Below are 22,376 nucleotides of genomic sequence, written 5' to 3' on the forward strand. Positions count from 1 at the left end.
AATGTAAGGAGACTCAGTGCAACTTAAGGTAATTTTAAAACAAAACTATTATTTGAAACTAGCAAGTGGTAGGGAAATGGAAAATGCCCTTTCACCCATTTTTTTTTTTTTTTTAAGGAAATTACCTCCTGAGTTCTGGACCTCACAATTAAGAGACGGCATAATAGGGAGTCAAGTTGCAGAGTAGATTTCTTGGCCTTAACACCTGTCTAGGTGAGAGGAATTGGTACATAGACAGAACTTCCAAAAAAATGAACAGTGCTTAAACTGAATCATCAAAATGGCCAATATTCTCTCCAGTTGTTTAGCACTTCTGGTTTTCATAACCATGTTCCTTCCTTTTTGTATCACTGGGAATGAAGGAAGAGATCATCAAACAAATCCCTGCACAGGAGTAGAATTTGAAGATGACAGCTGACATCACAGTGTCATTTGCCAGCACTGTCTGGTTCCACCGTCCTCCTGAAAGGGAGCTAACACAGCAGCCTTACCGGATGGAGCGGCCCGTTTGCAATCTCGCTGCCACCTCTCTGCGGGAAGCCGTCACCAGCTTTCTCTCCTTTTTCTGGAACTTTCCTTCCCCTCCCAATCTCTTGCTCACCCATTTCCATCAGCAAAGGTAGAAAGAACCCAGGCAGGTTCACAAAGAACCCGGGCAGGTTCACTTCGGAACCAGGATGGGTGGAGCACTTACCAGGGAGCCTTTCGGTATTTCCACATCGGCCTTGGTTTTGATGTTTTTCTTGTGGTTTCCTTGAGAGCTTGCAGAGCTGCTGGTGAGACAGGAGCCCTGGGAGCTGCCCTTTAACACACTCCTGCAGGAAACATTATTTGATCCACTTTCTGTCTGTTGAGCTGCTTTCTTATCAACTCTGCAGGTAGAAAGTGATTCCTCTGATAAATTACATTGCTCTTCTTCAATCACTACTTTTCCCAATCCTTTAATGTTTAAAGTAACCTCTTTGTATCTCTTTGTCTTTAAACCTTTGAGTGATAAATGTTTGTCAGTGGCCTTGATCAAATCTTCATCTGACATTCCAGTAGTGTGTCAGTTTAGATTTGACAAAAATTTATTTTTATTTTTATTTTTTTAACTACTTGTGAGGTGGGGGGAGGAGGGAGCAAAATAAAAGCCACCGAAGAGTGATTGCTAAACACAAGTCTGGCTTAAGATCAGCGGGAAATGTAATTACCTCTGCAACGTTCCTAAGTATACGTTTGCTTGGTACAATCAATGAGGTCGGCATACCTTAAAATGTATGTATAATTTTCTTCCATTTCATGCCAGGTGGGTACAGTCACGGTTCCAGTATAGGTTGAATTTCTATCAACCTTGATAAAACTTCCCATTCTTTAATTTCAAAGACCATTGGTTTGGTTAACAAAGTAACATGGACTAAATTATGATTTTATTGCTAACTTTTATTTCATTGTTTAAATTCTGGCTAATGTAGAAAAGACTGCTATTCTGCATTTCTGCTTGTATGAAAACATGCTTGACTGGGGTTTACTGGGTGGGAAGTCAACAACTCTCCTTGTTTCAGGGTGGGGGAACCCCCCGACATTTCACACCCTCCCTTCGCCAACACGTTACCTGTTCAAAAGTTCCGTCATAAACGTATCTTTTGTAGAACATGTAACAGGGCTGGGTCTATTTCTTGGCTCAAACTTCATTTGGTCATAAACGCCTGGCGGTGTTTTCAGATCATTTTTGCTTCGTAAACTACTGTCTGGACTCTCCGCCCCCTTGGTGTTCCTGGTAAGTTCATTTTCTATTTTGCGCTGCAGCTCAGGCTTCTTTTTCTCTTTTTTCTTCTCCGATTTTAGTTGTTTGTTTCCAAACCCCAAACCTTTCGCATCCTTTTTTTCCACTTTGGTTTTGGAGACATCCATTTTCCTGCTACTGAGAGCTGGAAGTCTACTGCGAAAACCAAACCAGCTGGCAAAAGAAGGCCCGGGCTTCGGCTTTGCTTCCACAGAGGGGGACTTTGTTTGCACTTGGCCCTTTTCCACGTTTTCCTGAATGCACAACATGACCTTTTCTTCAATTGTAGGTGAGAGGGGGGCTTCGGGGCTCACAGCGCCAGTCCTGGTTGTAGAAGCATCTGGACATCTTCCAGAAGTTTCTAGCTTGGATGTCCTGCTCGGTTCAAAATTGGTCGGATGCTGTGTCCTCCCAGGATTCTGCAGGGCTTGTGGGCAGTCTACTGGGGTGGGTGGATATCTGTAGTGGTCGCTGCTTGTTTCCTCAGGGACAGCCTCACTGGGGCCCCCTCCCTTGGCGTAACCCTGCTCATCTTCCATTCCACATGGAGTGGGGAGCTCTTCAGATTTCGGAGGGACTCGCAAAGGCAACTTGCTTGGGCTCCCATGCTGGCTGCTGGAGCTGCCTGTACTCCTGGGGGAGCCTTGCCTGGAGGAGGGATGCCCCAGAGGCCTCCCAGCACTGGGAAGACCATCAGACATGGGGGCAGAAGGGGTCTTAGGCAAGCCTTCCGTGGAGGAACTCTGCCGGGTGAGGGAATTGCCTCTTTCAACAGTGTTGGTGATAATCTGAGTTCGAACTTTGCCGGGCCCTTCCATGGGGGGAGTAGGGGGCTTGTCTCCTGAGTAAGTGCTGAGACTCTGACTGCGAGCTTTGGCTCCATTCATGCCTAGGGCTGGTTTCAGGTGTGGCTTACTGGACGAGAGGGATCTTTTCACAGACTTGTTTTCTGCCCCATCTTTTCCATCAGCCCCAGGGACGCTGTTTTCTAACGACTCTGGCATTGCTGTATCCAGGGGAAGACCTTCAAGCAGCCTGTCTTGTGCCTGAAAACCCAGTGGAGTCACATTTCTTTCATCCGTTACGGTCTCCGGGCTCCCTGGATTCCCGGCATCCTCGGGCTTAGACTTGCTCCCAGCCACAGAACTTTTAGAGGCTTCATTCAGACTGTCTTTTTCATGTTTTCCTGGCACCGTGGAACTTTTCCTGAGCAACTGGGGAGACTTCATGAGCACCTTGAGCCCAACTGGGAGGCGAGTTTTCAGGCCTTTCTCATGAGCGTTTGGACAACCATATGGGGTGTTATGGCTTTTGGAAGACGGTGATGATGAGTGACTGCTAACCTGAGATGATGGTGCCTCATTCACCCCTAAGAAGGAAGGCTTAGGTGATGTGGGGACACAGTCATTCAGCTGTCCTTTTCTTCCTGGAGACACACTTTTGGAGGACAGGATTTCCAGTGGCTCATGGGCTGAAGGACAATTCTTGGGAGTCCGTAACCCAGTGTCCATTTGTGTGGTCCCAAGCATTTGGTGAGGCGGAGTTTTGGGGACACCTTTCTTTGGGGAGACCTTTGGGGGCCCTGGGGCCATCACAGCAAAGGAGCTGGAGGGGGTATGTGCGGAGCATCTGGTTTGGATCACTGTTTCTGTGGAGGGTGGAGGGTGAGTGAAGACAGGCTTTCTGAAGGCCACAGAAGGTTTCTTCCCTGGCACTTCTGCCAGAATCTGATTAGAAGAAATAATAGGAGCAGAGGGTCCTTTCAGAGGGGGGGATTTGTACATAGTCCTTGCTGCTTCACTGGGGACCCTGCTTTCAGGCTTGGCTGATGAGGGTGGTGGCAAATAGTCGTAACTGGGCCTGACAAGAAGGGAGCCTGACCTGTCTGGAGGGGGTGGGGGGGAAGGTGACTTCACCCCTGCCTCTGGCCCAGAGTCACAGTGTTTGTCCCTCGTCCGGGATTCTCCATTATCACTAGGCTCAGTGAGGGACCTTGGCAGCAACTGTGATGCTGGAATCTGACTCTTGGAGCACGGGACCCAATCCTTTCTGCTGGGCATTTTGGAGCCATGAGGCAGTTGGCTGGGGTGTTTTGGAATGTGTGAATCTGTATGTAAATCAAAAAGGGGTGCTGGGCCCTCAGTCTTCTTAAACCGCGAGAGTTTCCCGGGAGCTAAGGCTGGTGATTTTTCAAGAGACACTGGGCCAGAGGAGGGGACTCTCGCTGAGGCTTCAGGCTCCGTTATTTTTGACTTCTGAGGTGAAGCCTTGCCCCTGGCAGGGATTTTTGTCAGACTCTGCTTTTGATAGATGCCCATGGACACTGAAGACCTAGAACTACTCTGGCATGACAAATTCAATGTTGGTTTGCCTGGTCTTTGTCGCTGAGGACTGTGTGTTACTGTCCTGGGGCTGAAGGAACCACTGTGGGCCACCTCAATGTTATCTCTGTCACCTTTTGGAATGTTTTTCTCGGTTTCCTCTTCAGGTCTCTTTAGGAAAGTGTAGTCTCTTGCAGCAGTTCCTGGCTGTAAATGGGCAATTCCCTGAGGTGAAAGTTCAGTGTGTTCTGCCTTGGGTCCAGTAGGGGCTTGGTTGATGGAAATCTCATTTCTGGTAACAGTGACAATGCCTGTCTGGTGAGAGCTGAATTCAATGGGCTCGCCGTCTTCGGCATCAAAGATGACAGTAATGCATTCTTCTGAAGAAGTCCTTTTTACAACCCTCTGCTGCTTAATGAAGCTAAATGTCTTTGGCCGACTCTCTAAGGGGATGGGCACTTGTTTTTCCTCCTCTTCAGGAGACCCAAGTTGAGATTTTCCAAATCCCATGAGGATGTCCAGATTCTCCATGGACTTGTCAGTGTCGGCAGTCAGTGACAAGTCTGAAGGGCTTTTCTCGTCACTGCTACCTATGTGCAACTCGTCGAGGGCTTCATTGTCATCGGTGTCTGAAAGCCGGAGACTGAGAGCCACATGGCCAGAACCAGGGTCGCACGGCTCGCTCTCTCTCCGTACCTGAGGCGTCTGTGCATGCGGGCACAGCTTCCTCTCCAAGGGGCAGTTGCTGGCACAACTGGCCAGCTTTTCAGGCCTTTCCCTTGGGTAAACTGAGGATGTGCCTTCTGAAAAGTGTTTTCTATTTGGCTCCCAGCCAAATAGGCTGTCAGAAACACTGTGGGTTAATTTACGACGGTGCAGCCTGCAGCCCCGGCTTGGAACTGCCTGGAGCAAGGGTAAGGAGGAAGAGTCCTCATCGGCATCATCGTGGGAATCTGTGTCATAAACAAATGTCTCGTGGGGCTCCTTGCAGGGGCTCCTCCTGTCAGCTGGTTTGCAGGGGGGATAGTCCTTGAGGCTGCTGCTCTTAATTCCTGGAGAATATATCCCTTCATTGGAGTTCATGCAATCTTTATAACCCCATTTGGTTATCACCGATGGGGGTTCAAGTAGCACTTTTCGCTTCTGTAGCTTTCTCAGTCCTTCCAAAATGTGACTTTCCTTGATACGAGTTGGAGGTAGTTCATCTGTAGGACTAGCAAAGCCACTCGGGAGTGAAGAGTCAATACTTAGCCTTTTATCCCAGTTTTGTGATGATTTCTAGGAAAGAAAAGTGGGTATCAGAAATCACTGAACCACGTGGATCACAACTGTAAAAAGGAAAAGTCTGTCATAGACTTGATTCTAGCAGTTGAGTGTTCATCTATAAATGCACACTTTAATTATTTAACGCAAATTAACCATTAACAATGTAGCAAACCTCTGTTTTGCCAGCTTCTGAGCTAAGGAGCCCACGATATAATGAAGTAGTAGGTAAGGCGCCTGTCCTCGAGGAGCATGCAAATCAGCAGGGGAGAGGAGACTGGGCGCAAACAGCCAGAAGTCAAGGGAGGAATACCCAAATGTATTTGTGTTTTATAATTGACCAATACAAATGTAGTAGGAACTCCAGAAATTCAGAGGAGAGAAGTCAAACCTCTGCTAAGAAAAACCATGAAATGCATATAAGGAGCTTTTTGCTTTGTTTTGATTTTGGTTTTTTAAAACCTACCTAGCCCTTGAATGAAGGGTAAGTTTGTCTTAGTTGATAAATGGGGGAAACAATTTCTGGGTAGAAGAAGTGGGGTGGCAAAGACCTGAATCATGAAGATAGGTTCAAGGTACACTTCGGAAATAACCAGATATGGCCTCACTGTATAGTGTTTCTGAGAGGCAGAGAGGGCAAATGGAAAAGCAAGTTGGTCCCTATCTCTATGGTCCCTTCTACTCTAAGGTTTGATACTTCTGTGACTTCAGGACTTTATTTGGTCAAAGGGGAACATCTGTGAGACACTTACATATATATCTAACAGTGGGACGTTCCTTAGCTGTTAGAACCCTATAGTAATGATTCACCTGCCAAGAAAGGTCAATGTCCTGTTCCTCATACCATTCCAAATACCAGGGCTAGTTTTGACCAAGAAACGACACAGAAAAAGCATTCTATCCTGCACAGACCTTCCTCTTTTTCATAGGACTGCTAACGAGAAGTGGTGGGGCAGAAGGAGAAAGCTAGCGTAGCAACCACTGGAACAGGGCTTTGATTTAATATTCAGAACAACACCGTGAGGAAGACATTGTCAACCCTGTTTTACTAGGGAGGAAACTGAGAGGCAGCACGGTTAGTCTGCTGGAGATCGCACAGTTAAGGAAGAGTTGGAACGATGCTTTCTGCCCTAGTTTCCCAGGTTCTTCCTATGACTCAGCTCCAAAGTGGTGGTGTGGCAATCTGCACCCATGCAGCAGGCTGGCTCTGGAGCCTGCATGCCTATAGGTGTTGCCAGGCTACTGGAGCCAAACTCAACCTCCATTCTCTCCTCTATATTAGTCAATGTCGTAATAGAGATCATAGGTTATCCTTACACCCCTCTCCTAAATGGAACCCGCAGAGGTTAATCACAGACTAAGACTCCGGGAAATCAGTGGGATTTGGGCACTGACCTCAGTCATCGTCTCCTTCTTCTTCTTCCCCCCCCCCTACTTTTTTTTAAAGGCTATATGATTAATGGTGAAGAACTTGGGTGAGTGAATCTGGTGGTTTCAGATGTGTGCTCTGTGCCCATCCTGGCTAAGAACACAACTCACTTTGGCATCTCTACATCAGCTGCCCCCGTCCCATAACTGAGCACAGATCATGTGCTCCCATGCAGAGGTTGAAAAGTGTCAGAAACTTACATTGGAGCCTTGGTTTTGTGGTAAGTGGTGAACATCTGTTTGCATCTAAGACATTTTCGTTAAAATGACCCTTGCTATCAGCAATAACATATGGTGTTTATTTGTTTTTTTAATCTATGTTTATTGTTTTTAAGTCAAATGATATATTTTCTTCAGAAAATTCTCCAGGGTCAGAAGTTGCTGTGGATAGATGTTGTTTGGTGATGCTTCCCCTTTCCTCTCCTTTTCCTTTACACCATTAAAAATGTCTTTGGACATCAGGAGAAATCCTGTTAGTGAGTCTGGGTATTAAGGACCAATGTGGGCAGGCTGTCACTGTTAGGATTTCTAAGAATTTTCATGATCCTGAGAGGCACATTCACAATAAGAAGAGGAGCCAGCAAAAGTACCCTGCAAGAGCTTGAAAAAGGCAGATTTGTTCAACCTGTGGAAGATGTGCTCAGCCCGTCTCCTGCTGCCTCTTCACAGCCTGTCCCCCACTGTGGTCTGATTCATCCTAGAGCCAGTGGCTGCAAACCTCCCAGGGCCCCGGGTTCTCCATCCTGTGAGATTAGTCACATTCCTCAATCAGTTTTCCACAGGATGTTATGGTATTTAATAACCTGAGTAAAGTTTGGAACACTCTGGAAAATTGGGGGAAAGAAAAAAAAAAGCATGCATCCCCTATAGGAGAGATGGCGGCAGGAACTGGCATTTCCATAGGCAGCTTCATGCTTTGCTTGGAAAATGGCTATTCCGGGGAGCGGTGAAATTAGCTGAAGGGTGCTTCTGGTAAAGCAGTGGCCTGGGTTTCATGCCCACAGTCCTTTCTTATTTCTTGACTGGTCAACAACAGTTCTACACAGGTTTGGTTTTTTTTTCTTTTTTCTTTTTTTTTTTTTAAAGGACATTCTTGGCCTTAATATAACAAATCCATCCCAAACATGGCTGATTTAACAAAGCCACCAGAGCAGAATGGCGAGGGTGATTCTGGAACCAACTAGCCAGCTCTGCTATTTACCAGCTATGAGATCTTTGGCTGGCTACTTAGTTCTCAGCACCTCCATTTTCTCATCTGTATAATAGGGGAGTAGGGGAACCTATTTAACTAGGTTCTTACGAGCACTGAATGAGCTAATACTTGTGAAATACTTTCAAGGCTGCGTGGGTCAGGTAAGTACTTGTGACTTAGACCCAGATTCCTCCAAGTAGGGCAGCCTAATGTATCTCATGCAGGCTTCCTTTCTGTTTCCATACAGAACAATATTAAAAAAAAAAATACTTGTGAATTATAAAAGAACCATTGGTCATATATTTATTATTCTGTAAGTCAATATTGTAGTCCCCTTCAAATTCATATTCTATGAGTTTATTATGTAAGTGAATACTAAATAAGTATGCGGCACATGGTGAGCACTGTAGATGTTCCTGAAATAATATAAATGTAAATGCCTCTACAGGAGTGGATCCAGTTTGCTGGGTCCTTGAAAACTAGGACTATGACATCTCGAGATCACGTCACCTAAGTGTGCACGAAGTGCATAAAAACTTAATTTCTCGTTTTCAGGGAAGAGGTTTCCTTTTAAGATCAAGGATTATTCAAATTAGGAGAATTTCAGAAAAAAAAAAAGAAAGAAAAGAAAGTCAAGGCAAGGCAAAGAAACACAAGATAAAGGCTCTGAGAAGGAGACGGGGTAAGAGGGGCACCAAGAGAGGAGAGCAGTGGCCGTGAAGCCAATTACAATCACAAAGACTGGGAACATCCCTGACCGGGCTTCCCAGTGTGTTAAGAGCCAGCAATCATTACTCAGAACTTTGAACATCTGCTCAGAAGGAACAACTCTAATAATATACACACTTTGTATTAGGAGGCTGAGTCCAAGGGAATAAGCTCTGAATTCAAGTCCGAAATTTTTTTCCAAGTTCTTGTTCAGAGTATAACAAAGCTACTCCCTCACTGCTATTTTCTGCCAGTTACAGAGTCCTCCTGGTTTCTATGCTTCCAAATAGTAAATGGAGTTTACACAAATGATAGAAAAATGACCTCCAAACCTTCTGATTCAGGGTTTCCATGCTTGTGTACTCTGCTTTCCTTCAACATCGGGAAGCTGCAAAGATAACTATTCCAAACACTTAGCTTTCCCCAGTGTCCAAAGATGTTTGTTCAGAGCCTGAAGGAATGTACGGTCGTGCGGGTCCCCTTTACAGATGGGAGCCGTGGAGCGGCAGGACTTAGTTAATAACTCGGAAGCCATGGTCCCTGTCACCTACCACGGTACTTTCTCTCTCTGCCATACTACCCTCCAATTTATAGTCAATTAGTGTTTTATGAGGCTATAAAATTGAGTAAAGGAGGTCAATATAATACATGCTATGCTTGAGTAGTAAATTCCGACAAAGCTAATGATACTTTCAAAAGTTTTGGTCATTTATTCTGAGTTGATGCACCACCCTCCCTATTGTCTGGTGGGGGGGGGATTCTCTTTGAGTTCTCAAGGGATGCTCTGTCTGGGTTGGCTTGGCAAGTGGCCTCACTCGCTCTCATTTGCGGTGGACATTAACAAGTCTCTCTGAGCGTCGCAGTGATAGAGGGTGTCCATAAAACTAATTGGAAATGTCTGAGTTGGTCTGAAGCGTAGTCAGTTCCATTAGGCCGGGGCTCTAGGTTCCAACTTGACATAATTCTAGGAGTCTGGTGGGCTCTAGCAAAGCCCAGAAGGAAAATTCTTCCTCCCTCAAACTCCCTCCCATGCCATCCAAGTCATTTGGGTCAAATCATCCCTCCGCTCCTCACTTGCTGTGTGACTTGTGGCAAGCGACTTAACCTTTTTGAACTGGTTTCCTCTCCCATATAATGGAGGAAATGAGATCTCTGTGTCTAGTTTTGTGGGGAGTGAATGAACAGGTTCTCGGCAAATGGGCATTCTTTTTTGAGCCCTCTACCCACCTTCCACCTTGCGACCGGAAGAGGATTCTTTTCTGGCTCACTCTGATGCTCAAGTGCCTTGAAAGGAGGCCTTACCCTTTTCCTGAGGTTCTTCCCATCGTGCCACGTGTAGGAGGAGCCACTGGAGTACTCGCTGCACGTGCTCGAAAGAGACAGCTCACTGCTGCTGCAGCTGTTTCGAGGACAGAGACGACCAGGGATGACAACCCCCAAACCAGGGCATTTCAAAGCAGGGACTCCTGATTTTGCACTCAGCTGACATTCCTAAAAAAGCAGGAGAGCTCTGAGGGAGGGCTTTGCTTTGGGGACAGCAGATACCAAGTTAACATTAGAGTGAAGGCAGCCCAGTGGTGAGAAGCAAAGCTTTTGGGTCAGACAGACTAGGGGTTCCAATCTTGGCTCTGCCTCTTATTAACACACTAGGAGGAATTATTTAATCCCTTAGAGCTACACTTTTTTTTAAAGTGAAAAATGATAATACTGACTACCTTATGGGGTTACTACAAAGACCAAATTGGGCTCCAGGTCGGAAGCATATAACACAGTACCAGGTCTAAGTAGGTGAGCTGCCCTCACCATTAGGCAGAATTACCACAATGGAAACTTCCCACTTTAACCAGGCATATTGGTCAAAGAATAGGATCAATATCAAGACAAGACTAATGGTCCAGAAGCATAAAGACAAGAGTAACATCTTTGGCTGTAGGGTTCAAGATCATGAGCACTAGACTGGGAGTCTAATGACCTGGACGTCACATTGCCACTGGTATGAGATATTGAGCAAAGAATGCATTTAACTTCCATGGACCTCAGGGTCTTCCTTTGCAGTTGGGGGGAGAGGGGGTAAAAGCTCTACCAGATTACTCCCAGGGTCCCCTATGGCTCTGACAGCATCATTCCAAATCAGGACTCAAATGCCCAGGAAGCCATGTCCAGTGGAACACCAGTGAGGAATCACGAGGTTCTGTTGTAAAGGTTATAGAACTTTTCATATCAGCTGGCTGTCCAAATGATAAAAACTGTCACATTGGGACACCTGGGTGGCTCAGTTGGTTAAGCCGCTGCCTTCGGCTCAGGTCATGATCCCAGGATCCTGGGATCGAGTCCCGCATCGGGCTCCTTCCTCAGCAGGGAGCCTGCTTCTCTCTCTGACTCTGCCTGCCACTCTGCCTGCCCGTGCTCTCCTTCTCTCTCTCTCTCTGACAAATAAATAAATAAATAAAATCTTAAAAACAAAAAACAAAAAACTGTCACATTGAGTAGATTTGGATTCCACACAAAAGATCCAGGAGGTTAGTACTCTAGGGGGTAGAGGCACAGGCGACAAAGTTGTAAACATCCCAGCACATCTTGACAGCCACCTTCTCAGCTCCTAATGTAACAGATGAAGCTCCAAGAGCTGGCCAAGCTAAATTAATTTAGCATCCTGATCACAAGAACAAAGTCTCTCCTTACAGCCTCATTCCAGTCTCCTATCTATATAAAGCTTGTCTCAGAAACTCTTTGATGGGGAACCATCTGTCTTCGTGTCATTTGCAGAATGGCAAAGCTTCTTACTTATGCAATTTATTGACATTTTACTGGTGCCTTTAGTACCTGAGTACTTATCACTGTTCTCCAAATGCAATTCCAGCTGACGGTGACCAAACACCTGTTCGAGGAAGGCAAAGTGTGCTATCCTGGGAGTACTCAGGGGACATGCTAACCTCCCATGTAAGTACAGAGGCTATGTTTAATTTCCCCTCTAATCAATATCCATAATGCTTCATAAAGTTAGATTTTCATATCAGGCATTTGCCTGCTATCAATACTTCATTTTTGCTGCAAAACAATCCCTTTAACTGATCTAAGAATGCCAAGCAATTTTACTACTCTCTTCCCCAACCACTAAAAATGGGGCACTGAATATCACTGAAAGAAGAAATTTGTCTTAAAATTGAGCATTCAGCAATATCTGTTGATTTATGACCTTGTTTATTGGTGCATGTGGCTTAGTTAAGGGGAGTTTGTATTTGTCTCATGACAGATGCCTACAAGCCGTGGTGCCGTTGCGTGGGAGTGCCTGACACTGACGCGTCAGCCCCTGCACACATCCAGAACCAGCTTTCAGAAGTAACACATCACACTTCACTTCTGCTTGGGTGCTTTCCATTTCTGCCATCCCCAAACCTCTCGCCTTTTTCGTTGTTTGATTAGCTGAGGTGGTGGTTTCCTTTAGGACTGCCTCTGCTCAGACAGGTAGGTCTGTTCTCCAGAGAGAGACTGTGTCTGTGTCCTGAGAGGCCATCCAGATCTAAACTTTTCTAGAAAATACTCCCCGTTTTCACGCGCTGCATGGCTTCTGGTTACAGCTCGTGCTCCACCTTTCCCCAAAGTACTGAAGCTTATGTGATTTCCCTCTCTCTTTCTCCACTTGTTCTTTCCCACTCCACCTCTCAACATATATCTGTTCTTACAACTCAACTCAATTCCCAGGCCTCTTTCTACACATAAGCATCCTTGTCCAGTTGTTGTCCACGTGTGTACCTCTGGGATGATGTTGGATTCAGAGGACAGGAAATTTGACCTCAGAGCTAGCAAAGGAAGGAACTGCTGCAGCTTTTTTAAAAAAATTTAATTTAATATAATTTTTTTCAGTGTTCCAAAATTCATTGTTTATGCACCACACCAGTGTTCCATGCAATATGACTCCAAGAAACAAACTGAAGGTTTGGAAGGGGAGGGGGAGAGGGGTTGGGTGAGTCTGGCAGTGGGTGTTAAGGAGGGCACGTATTGCATGGAACGGCTGCTTCTTCCTTGACCGTGAATGTGAGCTGCCCGGATGGGATGAGGATACTTCTGGGAGGTGAGGAAGGCCCATCACTGTCGTGTAGAGGCAGGTGGGGTTGAGGTAGTAAGCAGGGACGTGTAGGCTTCTTGTACTTCACTGTGCACACGTAACATCTGAGATCTTGCTAAACGCAGATTCTGATTCAGCCATGCTGAGGTTGAATCAGAGATGTCGTATTTTGGGGACATTCCCAGGTGCTTTGAGGCTGCCGGTCCAGGACTTTGAGTAGAAAGCCCCCAGGGGAAGCTGTGAGAGTGGTCTACCTCCTATGTGGGTTATTTGGTAGTGAGTTGTGTCACCTCACAGCCTGATTGGGACTGTGTAGAGCAGGATGAAGGGAATGGCCAAAGCCTACCCCTGGGCCATGCACTGGGGAGAGGGTGTGTGTGTATGTGTGTGTGTGTGCGCGCGTGCACGCGTGCGTATGTGAAAGAGTGTGTGTTGGGGCAATTACAGACTAATTCCTTACAAAGAAGAGGGCCAGGGTCACCTGGGTGGCTCAGTTGGTTAACCATCTGCCTTCAGCTCAGCTTATCCAGGATCCTGGGATAGAGCCCCATGTTGGACTCCCAGCTCAGCAGGAAGTCTGCTTCTTCCTCTCCCTCTATCTGTCCTCCTGCTTATGGACACGCCCAGTAACTCTCTCTCTCTCAATTAAAAAAATAAAATCTTTAAAAAAAAATAGAAAGAAGAAGAGGGCCAGTCCTCCTTACTAAGGCATTATATTTTCCCTACCTTAAATAATCAGCGTTTGAATTTAATAAGGGATCCAGGATCTCAGACATCACGGTTGCAACGCGAGCTCCTTTTTCCTGCAGTTTCCTTCATCAGCACAATATTATCAAGCAGGATTATCTACTCCAGCGGAGAGCTAACTGTTCTGTGGCTGAGAGCTTGAACTCTAAAGCCACGTACCGGGCTGAAATCCTGGCTCTTCCACTTGCTAACTTCTTGACCTTGGGGAAGTTACTTAATTAACCCTTCCTTGCCTTAATTTCTTTCTTTGTAAATGGAGATGAGGAAAGCACTGACCACCTAAGATCACTGTGAATGGGAACAGCCCCTGGCATATAGTAATGCTTAGTAACATCCAGGTATTGCTACTATTAATTTTTGTTAAGATACATGTGTCTTGACTCTCAAAGTAAATCTTAAGTTTACCGTCTCCCTAAGAGACGCCATCATGTTGTTCTTACTATACCAGTGTTGTCTGATGCCTCACACACCAGAACAGGACTGAGCAACAGCCAAAGTGCGGGTGCGCTTTGTTCCTGGACATCCTGATGCGAGCTTCTGTAGAGACATGCTAGCAGATACCTTTCTGGTGTCATTCCCCATCTCTGCAGTGGTGTTATGTGGCTGAGGCACCGTACCAAGTCCGAAGAAGAATGGAAGAGGACTAAACAGCAGAGATCTTATTATTGCCCCAGTGTTGATAGCGGGCATTGTGGGACGAGCATTTTATGGGTTATGTCATGTCATCCTCAACACAATTTTCAGAAACAGAAAAGAAGTATCATTATGCTCGTTCTTCAGATGGGGAAATTGAGGCACGGAGGCATTAAGATCTTACGTAAGGTCCCCCAGCCAGTACAACATTCTAATATTGGGCCCAGGTTCTAGCCCCCCTGCCATAGCACAAATAAGGCCTTCATAACAAGCAGAACTGGATGAACACTGACCACCAAGCAGCCAACTGGGAAGAGTTCTAATTTGTAACAGATAATGATTATTATTAAACTTATTCTCTGCCCAAGAAAACAGATAGTGGTTTCCATTGTAACATTGTCTTTACTATGTGGAATTCACCGGCAAAATACCCCCTGTTTACACGACTTGAAATGTACTTTTCTCATTGTGTGTTTTAGATCACTACCTTGGGTGACGCATAGGCTTTAACATCCTTATTGAGAAATGCAATACAAAATCCATAATTTCAGTTTAAAAAAGGAGAGAGACAAAGAGAATGATGGCAAGAGTTTCTTGGGTAAAAACTGCACACTTAAAAAATTCCTGACCTTAAGGCCCTATGATAGATTGGACGCCATTATGGTCTTCATGAATGTTTAAAGTGACAGCATTCCATTGAAATTTAATTTCAATCTAAACTGAGAATATTTACCTTTGATATAGAATATCCTATCTACACTGATAAGATTGTACAGTAAAATCAAAAGCCAATTATCCACAAATGTTCATCTGTCATTGTTTTAGACCTAATGTTTTTCATTACATATTTATTTGGCTCTTGTATTTTCCAAGTTACTTGCTTTATGTCGATAAGAGTTAAAAGCCAAGCTGCTTGAAGTTTTGCCAAATAAGCACAAAGCTAACCCCAGCAAAAGGAAAAAAATGTACAGCCCATGAATTTTTAAAAGTTCATACATAATATATCATAAAAGTAGGATGAATAATATAGGACATAGGCTTTAATAAAAAGCTCCTTGACCATTTCTCAGAGACTTTGAGATGTAATCAATACCCAAAAAGGTATCTTGGGGACAAAGCAAAGATTTATGGTATTTTTTCTGGGAGTGACACTTTCTGCTTACTCTATCAGCTGGGGGACATGATATTGAATTTCAGAGAACACAAGAAAGGGAGGTATTTTTATCTGCCTGACAACGCTTCAAGGATGTGCTTTATGGTTCACTTGTGACATCATATTTGATGGAAGGAAAATAACCTAAACAAGTGATCTGAAGGCAGGAGGGAGACTCACATGCATCTCAACATCAGTCCGTGACTGCGTCAGACTTCGGCTTCTTTCCATGTCGGAAAACAAATCTCCGGATGAAAGATCTAAGATGCGTGAGTGAAGTTTCTAGGTAGAAACAAGCAGAAACATGGCATAGCGATGACTTCATTGTTTGTTTCAAAATCCTGCCTTGGACAGCTAAATCTCAGAGGATTTGAGGACGTTTCTAGATTAGAAAATACATAGCTTAACTCCAAAAAGTTTATTCTAGTTTATTAGTTTATTGGCTACACACACACACACACACACACACACACACACACAAACACACAAACACACACACATGCAAACTTGAGCTTATAAATAATAATTACACTCTCACAGTTTGTCAGTCTGTGCTGGAAAATAAGTAGTAGGAAAAAATAAGTTGTAGGTGGAAAATAAGTAGCAGGAAAGACATGAATCATCCAATACACTTATTGGCTGGTATGAAAATTAACTTTTGATATCCACATTAGAAAACAATCACCATGTTAACCTTATTATGTTGGGCACTGGTTAAAATCTGAGCAAATAATTATAAAAGTGACCTTATTTCTAAAAAGCATTGATCTTGTGAAATCTTCCCTTGGACACATTTTAACTCAAAGTCATTAATGTCATCTGTTAGGAACAATTAATGTGAATAGAAAATAATTGCATCTGGGATCTGGGGACTTGGAGGATTTTATGCATTAATATTCACATGCTATTTGATTATATACCCAACTCTTTATTTCAGCTTTGCTTGGGAGGCCTGCTAAACCAGGGACATTTCACTATATTAATCTTCATACTAATTACTTAAAGCTTTTCTGTGGACATTAAATTTGATCTGTTTAATTGCAAATACAATAAAACTCCTGATTTATGTCTAATGTTTCTGCTAGCCTGATGACATTTTAAAATGGTACTTGTAGCCTGGTTTGTCTTGGTTACAACTTTTGTGACTTCAGACACTAAGAAATCGAATTGGGTAAGTAAATAATGTAGCTAAGCGTGCCTCCCTCACCTCTGCAAAGTTTTACTGGTCCTTTCTCTTCCTGGAAATGCCCTGCTGCATACTGATGTTGATCCAGGAAACATCTCAGATTCTGTGCCACTAATTAATGTTAGGATCATCTTGGAGTACAGGGGTGGTCCCACGGGTCCTTCTGTCCTCGCAGACGTACCATGTTGTCAGCAGAGACCATAAACTCCACTAACACAAGGCACATTAGCTACATTCTCCATTGAACTCCCTCTAGCCTCAACTTGCATGAGAGCCCTGTGTATTTGCTTGGATGGTCACTTGACAGACATGCCTTCAGCGGCCAAGGGAGGGAGGGCGCTGAGGTAGGACTGTGTTGCGTCCCTCTGCAGGAGCAAAGGCATTTTTTTCTGCTATGGCTCATCCTCCTTCTTCCAAGTGAAGCTCTAAATCACTATTTGCTTCAGACCAATACTCGGACTTCCCTCAATCTGTGTTTGCAGAGTACTTTCACCAAAATCTTAACCTGGTTGCCTGTTATTTTGAAAGTTCTAATTTCTCCAGCAGAGCCAAGACATCGATAGGTAACTAGAATTAGGATATTGTTTCTACATGATTTTTAGAATCCTTACCCCAAGCTCCCTCTACAAACTGAGTCTCCTGGGGACAACAGTCACAGTGGGTAATACTCAGTGAGTAGTATTGTAGCTTCTAAAGGAAAGATGTCTTTATATTTTTCTCACCCACACATAGGTTTTAAAGTTTGAGAGAGTGCCAAAAGAATGATAATGTTCTGAGACCTAAGGAAACACTTATCAATATGCAAACAGTCCAAGAAGTTATAGGAAATGACATTCAAGAAAAGAAATGATGAATTTGAGTGGTATGTCATGTGATTTTAGGGAAGAGTCCTTCTCGATTAGACATCTGAGGTAATTTGGTTCATGGTTGCTTTTCACTCATCAAATATATGATGTCATCCTTTGCTTTCTGCATGAATATATGTATGTATAAATGCATCCTCCTAGATGATGTTATATTTTAGCAATGTATAGCCAAATGCTCAGTTCCCCTCAGTTGAAATCAGTAACATTATGTGGGAGATGGGACAGGTCCTGGCTCAAGGGGCCAGGAGACATTAGCTCCAGCTCTCTAAGGCACGAATGTTACCAGGTCTTGGGAATGTAACTGAATCTGCCTCACCCTTGCTGGTGACAGAGGGCTGGGAGTGGCTCCTTAACCTACCCCACAGATAGGGAGAGGAGTTGCCATAGTCAGGAACAGAAATAGGTAAGATAGTACACTGAAATTCACAGAGCCTTACACCAATTACTTGTCAAAACTAAGAGTCGATGGTAGGCAATTTCTTGAATGCTAAGGTACATGTGAATCCTCTGTTGTTACAGTTTCCGTGTATGTAAGGCAAATACAAAATGATTTGGAAAACAAAATCTATTTCTGTGTTAAGGCCACAGGCAAGAAAATGGTAGGTAAATATCATCCTTCCACACAACTTGCTTTAAATAACCATGAAAGCTCACAAGCTCAGAGATGTTCCACTTCCTTTTTGCTGGTGGTGTTACACTACCTTAAAATAAGAATTTTTATGAAAGGCTTATATTTTCATACATGTATAGGTATATGTTATATTATAATAAATATATTCCAACAGACACACACCTACGGGGTGTGCAAGAGAATAAGCACATCCCTTTTCAAACTGGTCCTGTGATGTTATCTGTGCTTAATAAAGGGCTCGATGCAAAGTATGTAGAATGTATACATGGGGAATTCAAGTAAAGCTATTGTCAGAAAGAGTAAAACTGACAGGATAAGGCCATGACCTCTTGAAAGAAGTCTACCTCCTTAAAGAGAAAATTCTCAGCACATATCTACCTACAGTTCATGTTCACTATCAGTGTCCATCTGGATAACATCTCTCACCTGAAATAATTCAAACTCAGAATTTTTAACCTGAAAAGCTAGAGGAATCTTGGATTGAGACATGATTTTTTTTTTAACATTTAGACATGAAAGGTAGCCAGATTATTCAGTATAGGTTTGAAATTGACCTCACATCGCCTCTTACATTATCTCCGGAACTGAGATTCCACTTGGTCTTAGAAATAAAGACTACCGGCCTCACACATTTCCTAAGCAGAGGTCAGTGAGATCTCTTCGCTCAAATGGGCTCTTTGATGAGAAGAGTCTACTACCCCTCCCTGCCTGGTTTCCCCTACCTGACTGGTTTCATTGTCTCCCGAATGAGTCCCTCTCACTTCTGAGCTGACGCTTTTGTCCATTCTCACACGGTACACTCTCCCTGCGCCTGCCCACCCACCTAAGTCCTGCTCATCATGCAGGATTGCGTTAAAAGCCTTTCCCTAAGACTGCCCTTCATCTCTAGGCCATACCGGCTTCCACACCCAGCCAGATGATAGATCCCTGGTTCATTCTGACCCTACCTGAGGGGCATGATTGATGAATTGCTCCCATGCATAGGGTGTACTTTCCTAACAAGGTGATCGGCTCTGCGAGAATGAAGGACAAGCCCTGTATTTCTGTTTTGCCCCTGTGGCAGGAACTGGCTAACTGTCATGGAATGGATTCCCCCTTCTCTCTGGGCACACAGCTGGACTGCATTTCCCAGCCTGCTTTGCAGCTGGTGTGGTCGTGTGACATGGTTAGTTCTAGCCAGTGGAGTGTGAGCAAAAGCGATGTCTCTCGGCCCAGGACTATCTTTAGCATGAGGGTGCCATGCTCTTTCCGCTCCCACTGGCTTGATGCAGCCAACTGAGCAAAGCAACCTTGCAAACCACATGTTAAAGAGGGGTTTGGGTTCCTGAATTGCCAATGGAAAGGATGCTACCTGTGGATCAGAGATAATGTGTTTGGACTTTCCATGAGGAAGAAATCAATGTTCACTGGGTTTGAGCCATTATTCATTTGGGGGTTTGTTATCATGATTCATATTAACTCGACTGAGATGGCCCTTCTCCTGAGATAAGCACTCTGTAGCAGACAGGGTAGCCACTCACTCCCTCAATCAACACACCCACACTCACATGCACACATACGCGATATATATATATATATATATATATATATATATGCATTCACACACTCACACGTGTATATTTGCTTATGCCAGCAGACCAAGAGGACTTCTCACACTGAGGGACGTTCAGCTTCCCAGGGAAAAGGCGTCCTTATAGTCACTCTGCAGGCGCAGAGGGAGGGATCTGTGTGATATGCCACAGTGTGTTGCCATCCACAGCCCGAACACACCCCGTGCCAGGGTGAGCTACCAAACCTGGCTCTGGGGGCCCAGCAGTGTGAGGACAGTGAGGGCCAGAACCACCCTAGGTCAGTACTATTTGGTGGGTTCCCCTGCCTTGGGTCTGCCCCTGAGATGTTCTCCACATAGTTCTGAATCTGTAATTTAAGGCAGAGAAACATCTCCCTGGACAGACGGCACGCAGGACTGGCTGTTCTCTCTCGGGTGGGATGAAGACGGAGGGGCCCCTTCAGAGCAGCACATTCCGAAAGAGCAGCTCTCTGGTTAATGATGGCAGCAGGGACTGGAGCGCATGGCACCCTTGAGCCTTCCGAGCTGGGCTGGAGGGGCAGTTTCCCATTGTCTGCTTCTCTCCTCACTCACAGAGCTGCTGTTCTGTGGGAGCTCAGTGAAGTCTCCTTGCATTTAATAGAATTCTGCCTCTGGGTTTTTGCTCAGTATGGAAATGAGGTCTTAACATTAAGGCCCTGATAGCTAAGGCGAGGAAGACAGTGAATCCTGAGTCAGGGGCACAAGGTGATGGTAACAAGCGGATCTTTATTGGAGAAATTCGGGCAGCATGGGAAACCAGGATGGAAAAATCCACTGAAATAAGGTAACGAGCAGCATTTTCATTTGCTGATGTACTTCCTGAAGTTTGAAAAGGAACATGCAGATTTTTTTCATGACAGGATCTCAGAAGTTATTAACTCAGCATAAGAGGCAAAGAGGAAAGGACTTTGCTCCCTTATCTTTGAGTCAGATTTGGTGAGAGAATTAATCGAGGACCATAATCATGCATGTAATTATTCTTCCCTCTAACTATTAAAATCCAAATATCTGTACAAAAGAGAAGTTATGGGCGTGAATATGGCATCTATCTGATTAATGGGATCTACCAACATGAGTAATTTAAGTTCAGCAGCAGAGGTAGATGTGAATCAGTGTTTTTAATCCGATCTGCCTCAATCCCCTTGATTTACTTAACCTTGGTGGATACTACAATATGCATATCCTGAATTCTGCCCAGGGCCTCTGGTATATTCTTCAGAGTTACTTCTTTCTCTTTGTCAAAAAGGTCTCCCAGTTAAAGGGGATGGCGTCTATGCCCACAGTTCTTGAATTCCTGTTTTATTTATAAAGTGAGAAGATCTGTTATTGCCACATGAATTACTGCTAAACCTTCAGTGATCACACCTCTGTTCACAATATGCTCCACTCATTTGAAGGCATTTTCTACCCTCAAAAGTTCATGGTAGGATATTTAGTAGAAGGATGGAGGAATTTCTCAAAATCTGCCTGGTTACCACTGGTATCTTTAACTATTCAGTATCCTCGACCCAGGAGATGGGATATCAGGGTATCCCCTTGTCTCCCCTTTCCCCCCTCCTTTGCTGAGTGCTGCTGCTCCCACTGTCTTGGCTGGCTGCCCATTTGGATGTAGCCTTATTTTAGGGTTCACTCTCACCTGGGTCTGGGACTGATATCTCAAAGGAAGAACTCACTTCTTCTTCAGCTTCAGCTTTGTTTGCAGATCACCCTCTCTCCACTTTGAAGAGCTCATCTCAACTCACAGCTTCCAGGAAGCTTCTTAGAGCCCCATCCTGCCCCCTCAACTCAGCCCCAGGCTGGCCCTGGGCTGTCTGTTTCATCTCCTCTAATCCCACCACAAGGAAAGCACGTCTGGAGTGTGCTATTATGAAATCCTTGGAGCATCTTTTGATACTGCTAACTTCAGGTGATTTCCTGTGAGTTCACCACCTTTCTGGATATCCTCTGTTACAGGGCAGAAAACACAGGTGGTAGACTGGGTATATGTTTAAAAGACATGTTCTAAATATGGTTCTGAATTAGACATAATCAAGCGAATAAGCTTAGTTCCTTCTGTTGGATAACAAAACAATTTTCGTGCTTTTGGAGGTTCCAGAAAGAAGTTCAAGGAAATCTCCTCATTGATGTGCAGCTTGATTAGGATAATTTTTCTTTGGAAGTTTTACTCACCAGATAATTATCCAAAAATCCCCAAAGTTTCACCTCATGCACAAACTAGATTTACATTTTTGCCATATTCAAGAAGTGTGATTTTTGAAAAAGATTTTATTTATTTGGGAGGTGGGGGAAGGAACAGAGGGAGAGAATCTTAAGCAGACTCCCCACATGAGGTGACATGGGGCTTGATCTCATGACCCTGAGATCATGACCTGAGCCAAAGCTTAACTGACTGCACCATCCTGGTTCCCCAGAAATGTGAAAATGTGATTCCTTCCTTCCTTCCTCCCTTCCTTCCTTTTTTCCCTCTTTCCTTCCCGCCTTCCTTCCTTTCTTCCCCCCGTTCTTTCTTTCATTTATTTATCTGAGAGAGAAAGCACAGGAGCAGGAGAGGGGTGCAGGGGGAAGGAGAGGGATAAGCAGACTCCACACTGAGTGCAGAGCCCTACAGGGGGCCCAATCTCACCACCCCAAGATCACGACCTGAGCTAAAACCAAGAGTCAGTCACCCAACTGACTGAGCCATCCAGGCACCCCCAGGAAATGTGATTTTCATCAGCCCTCACAAATCCCATCAGGAGAGCCCCTGGTTCACATTTCACAGGTTTCATTCTGTTCCATTAAGAATTTATTATAAAACTGAATATTACATAATGGCATATTATATAA

The 22,376-nt window shown here is 44.5% G+C and overlaps 1 protein-coding gene across 1 annotated transcript in view; it reads right to left on the reverse strand.

The window, feature by feature from the left end:
• Positions 1–22,376, reverse strand: part of NCKAP5 (NCK associated protein 5) — an 894,518-nt gene that overhangs the window by 102,226 nt on the left and 769,916 nt on the right. Inside the window, exons 11-14 of the mRNA XM_080799084.1 lie at positions 15,457–15,558; positions 9,980–10,168; positions 1,595–5,364; positions 695–872 (exon numbers count right to left, since the gene is read on the reverse strand). Of these exons, the coding sequence (XP_080655210.1) occupies positions 695–872; positions 1,595–5,364; positions 9,980–10,168; positions 15,457–15,558 (4,239 nt within the window). The remainder of the gene's footprint in view (positions 1–694; positions 873–1,594; positions 5,365–9,979; positions 10,169–15,456; positions 15,559–22,376) is intronic.

This window comes from Martes martes (genome assembly GCF_963455335.1).
Source record: "Martes martes genome assembly, chromosome: 3".
Taxonomy (NCBI): Eukaryota; Metazoa; Chordata; class Mammalia; order Carnivora; family Mustelidae; genus Martes; species Martes martes.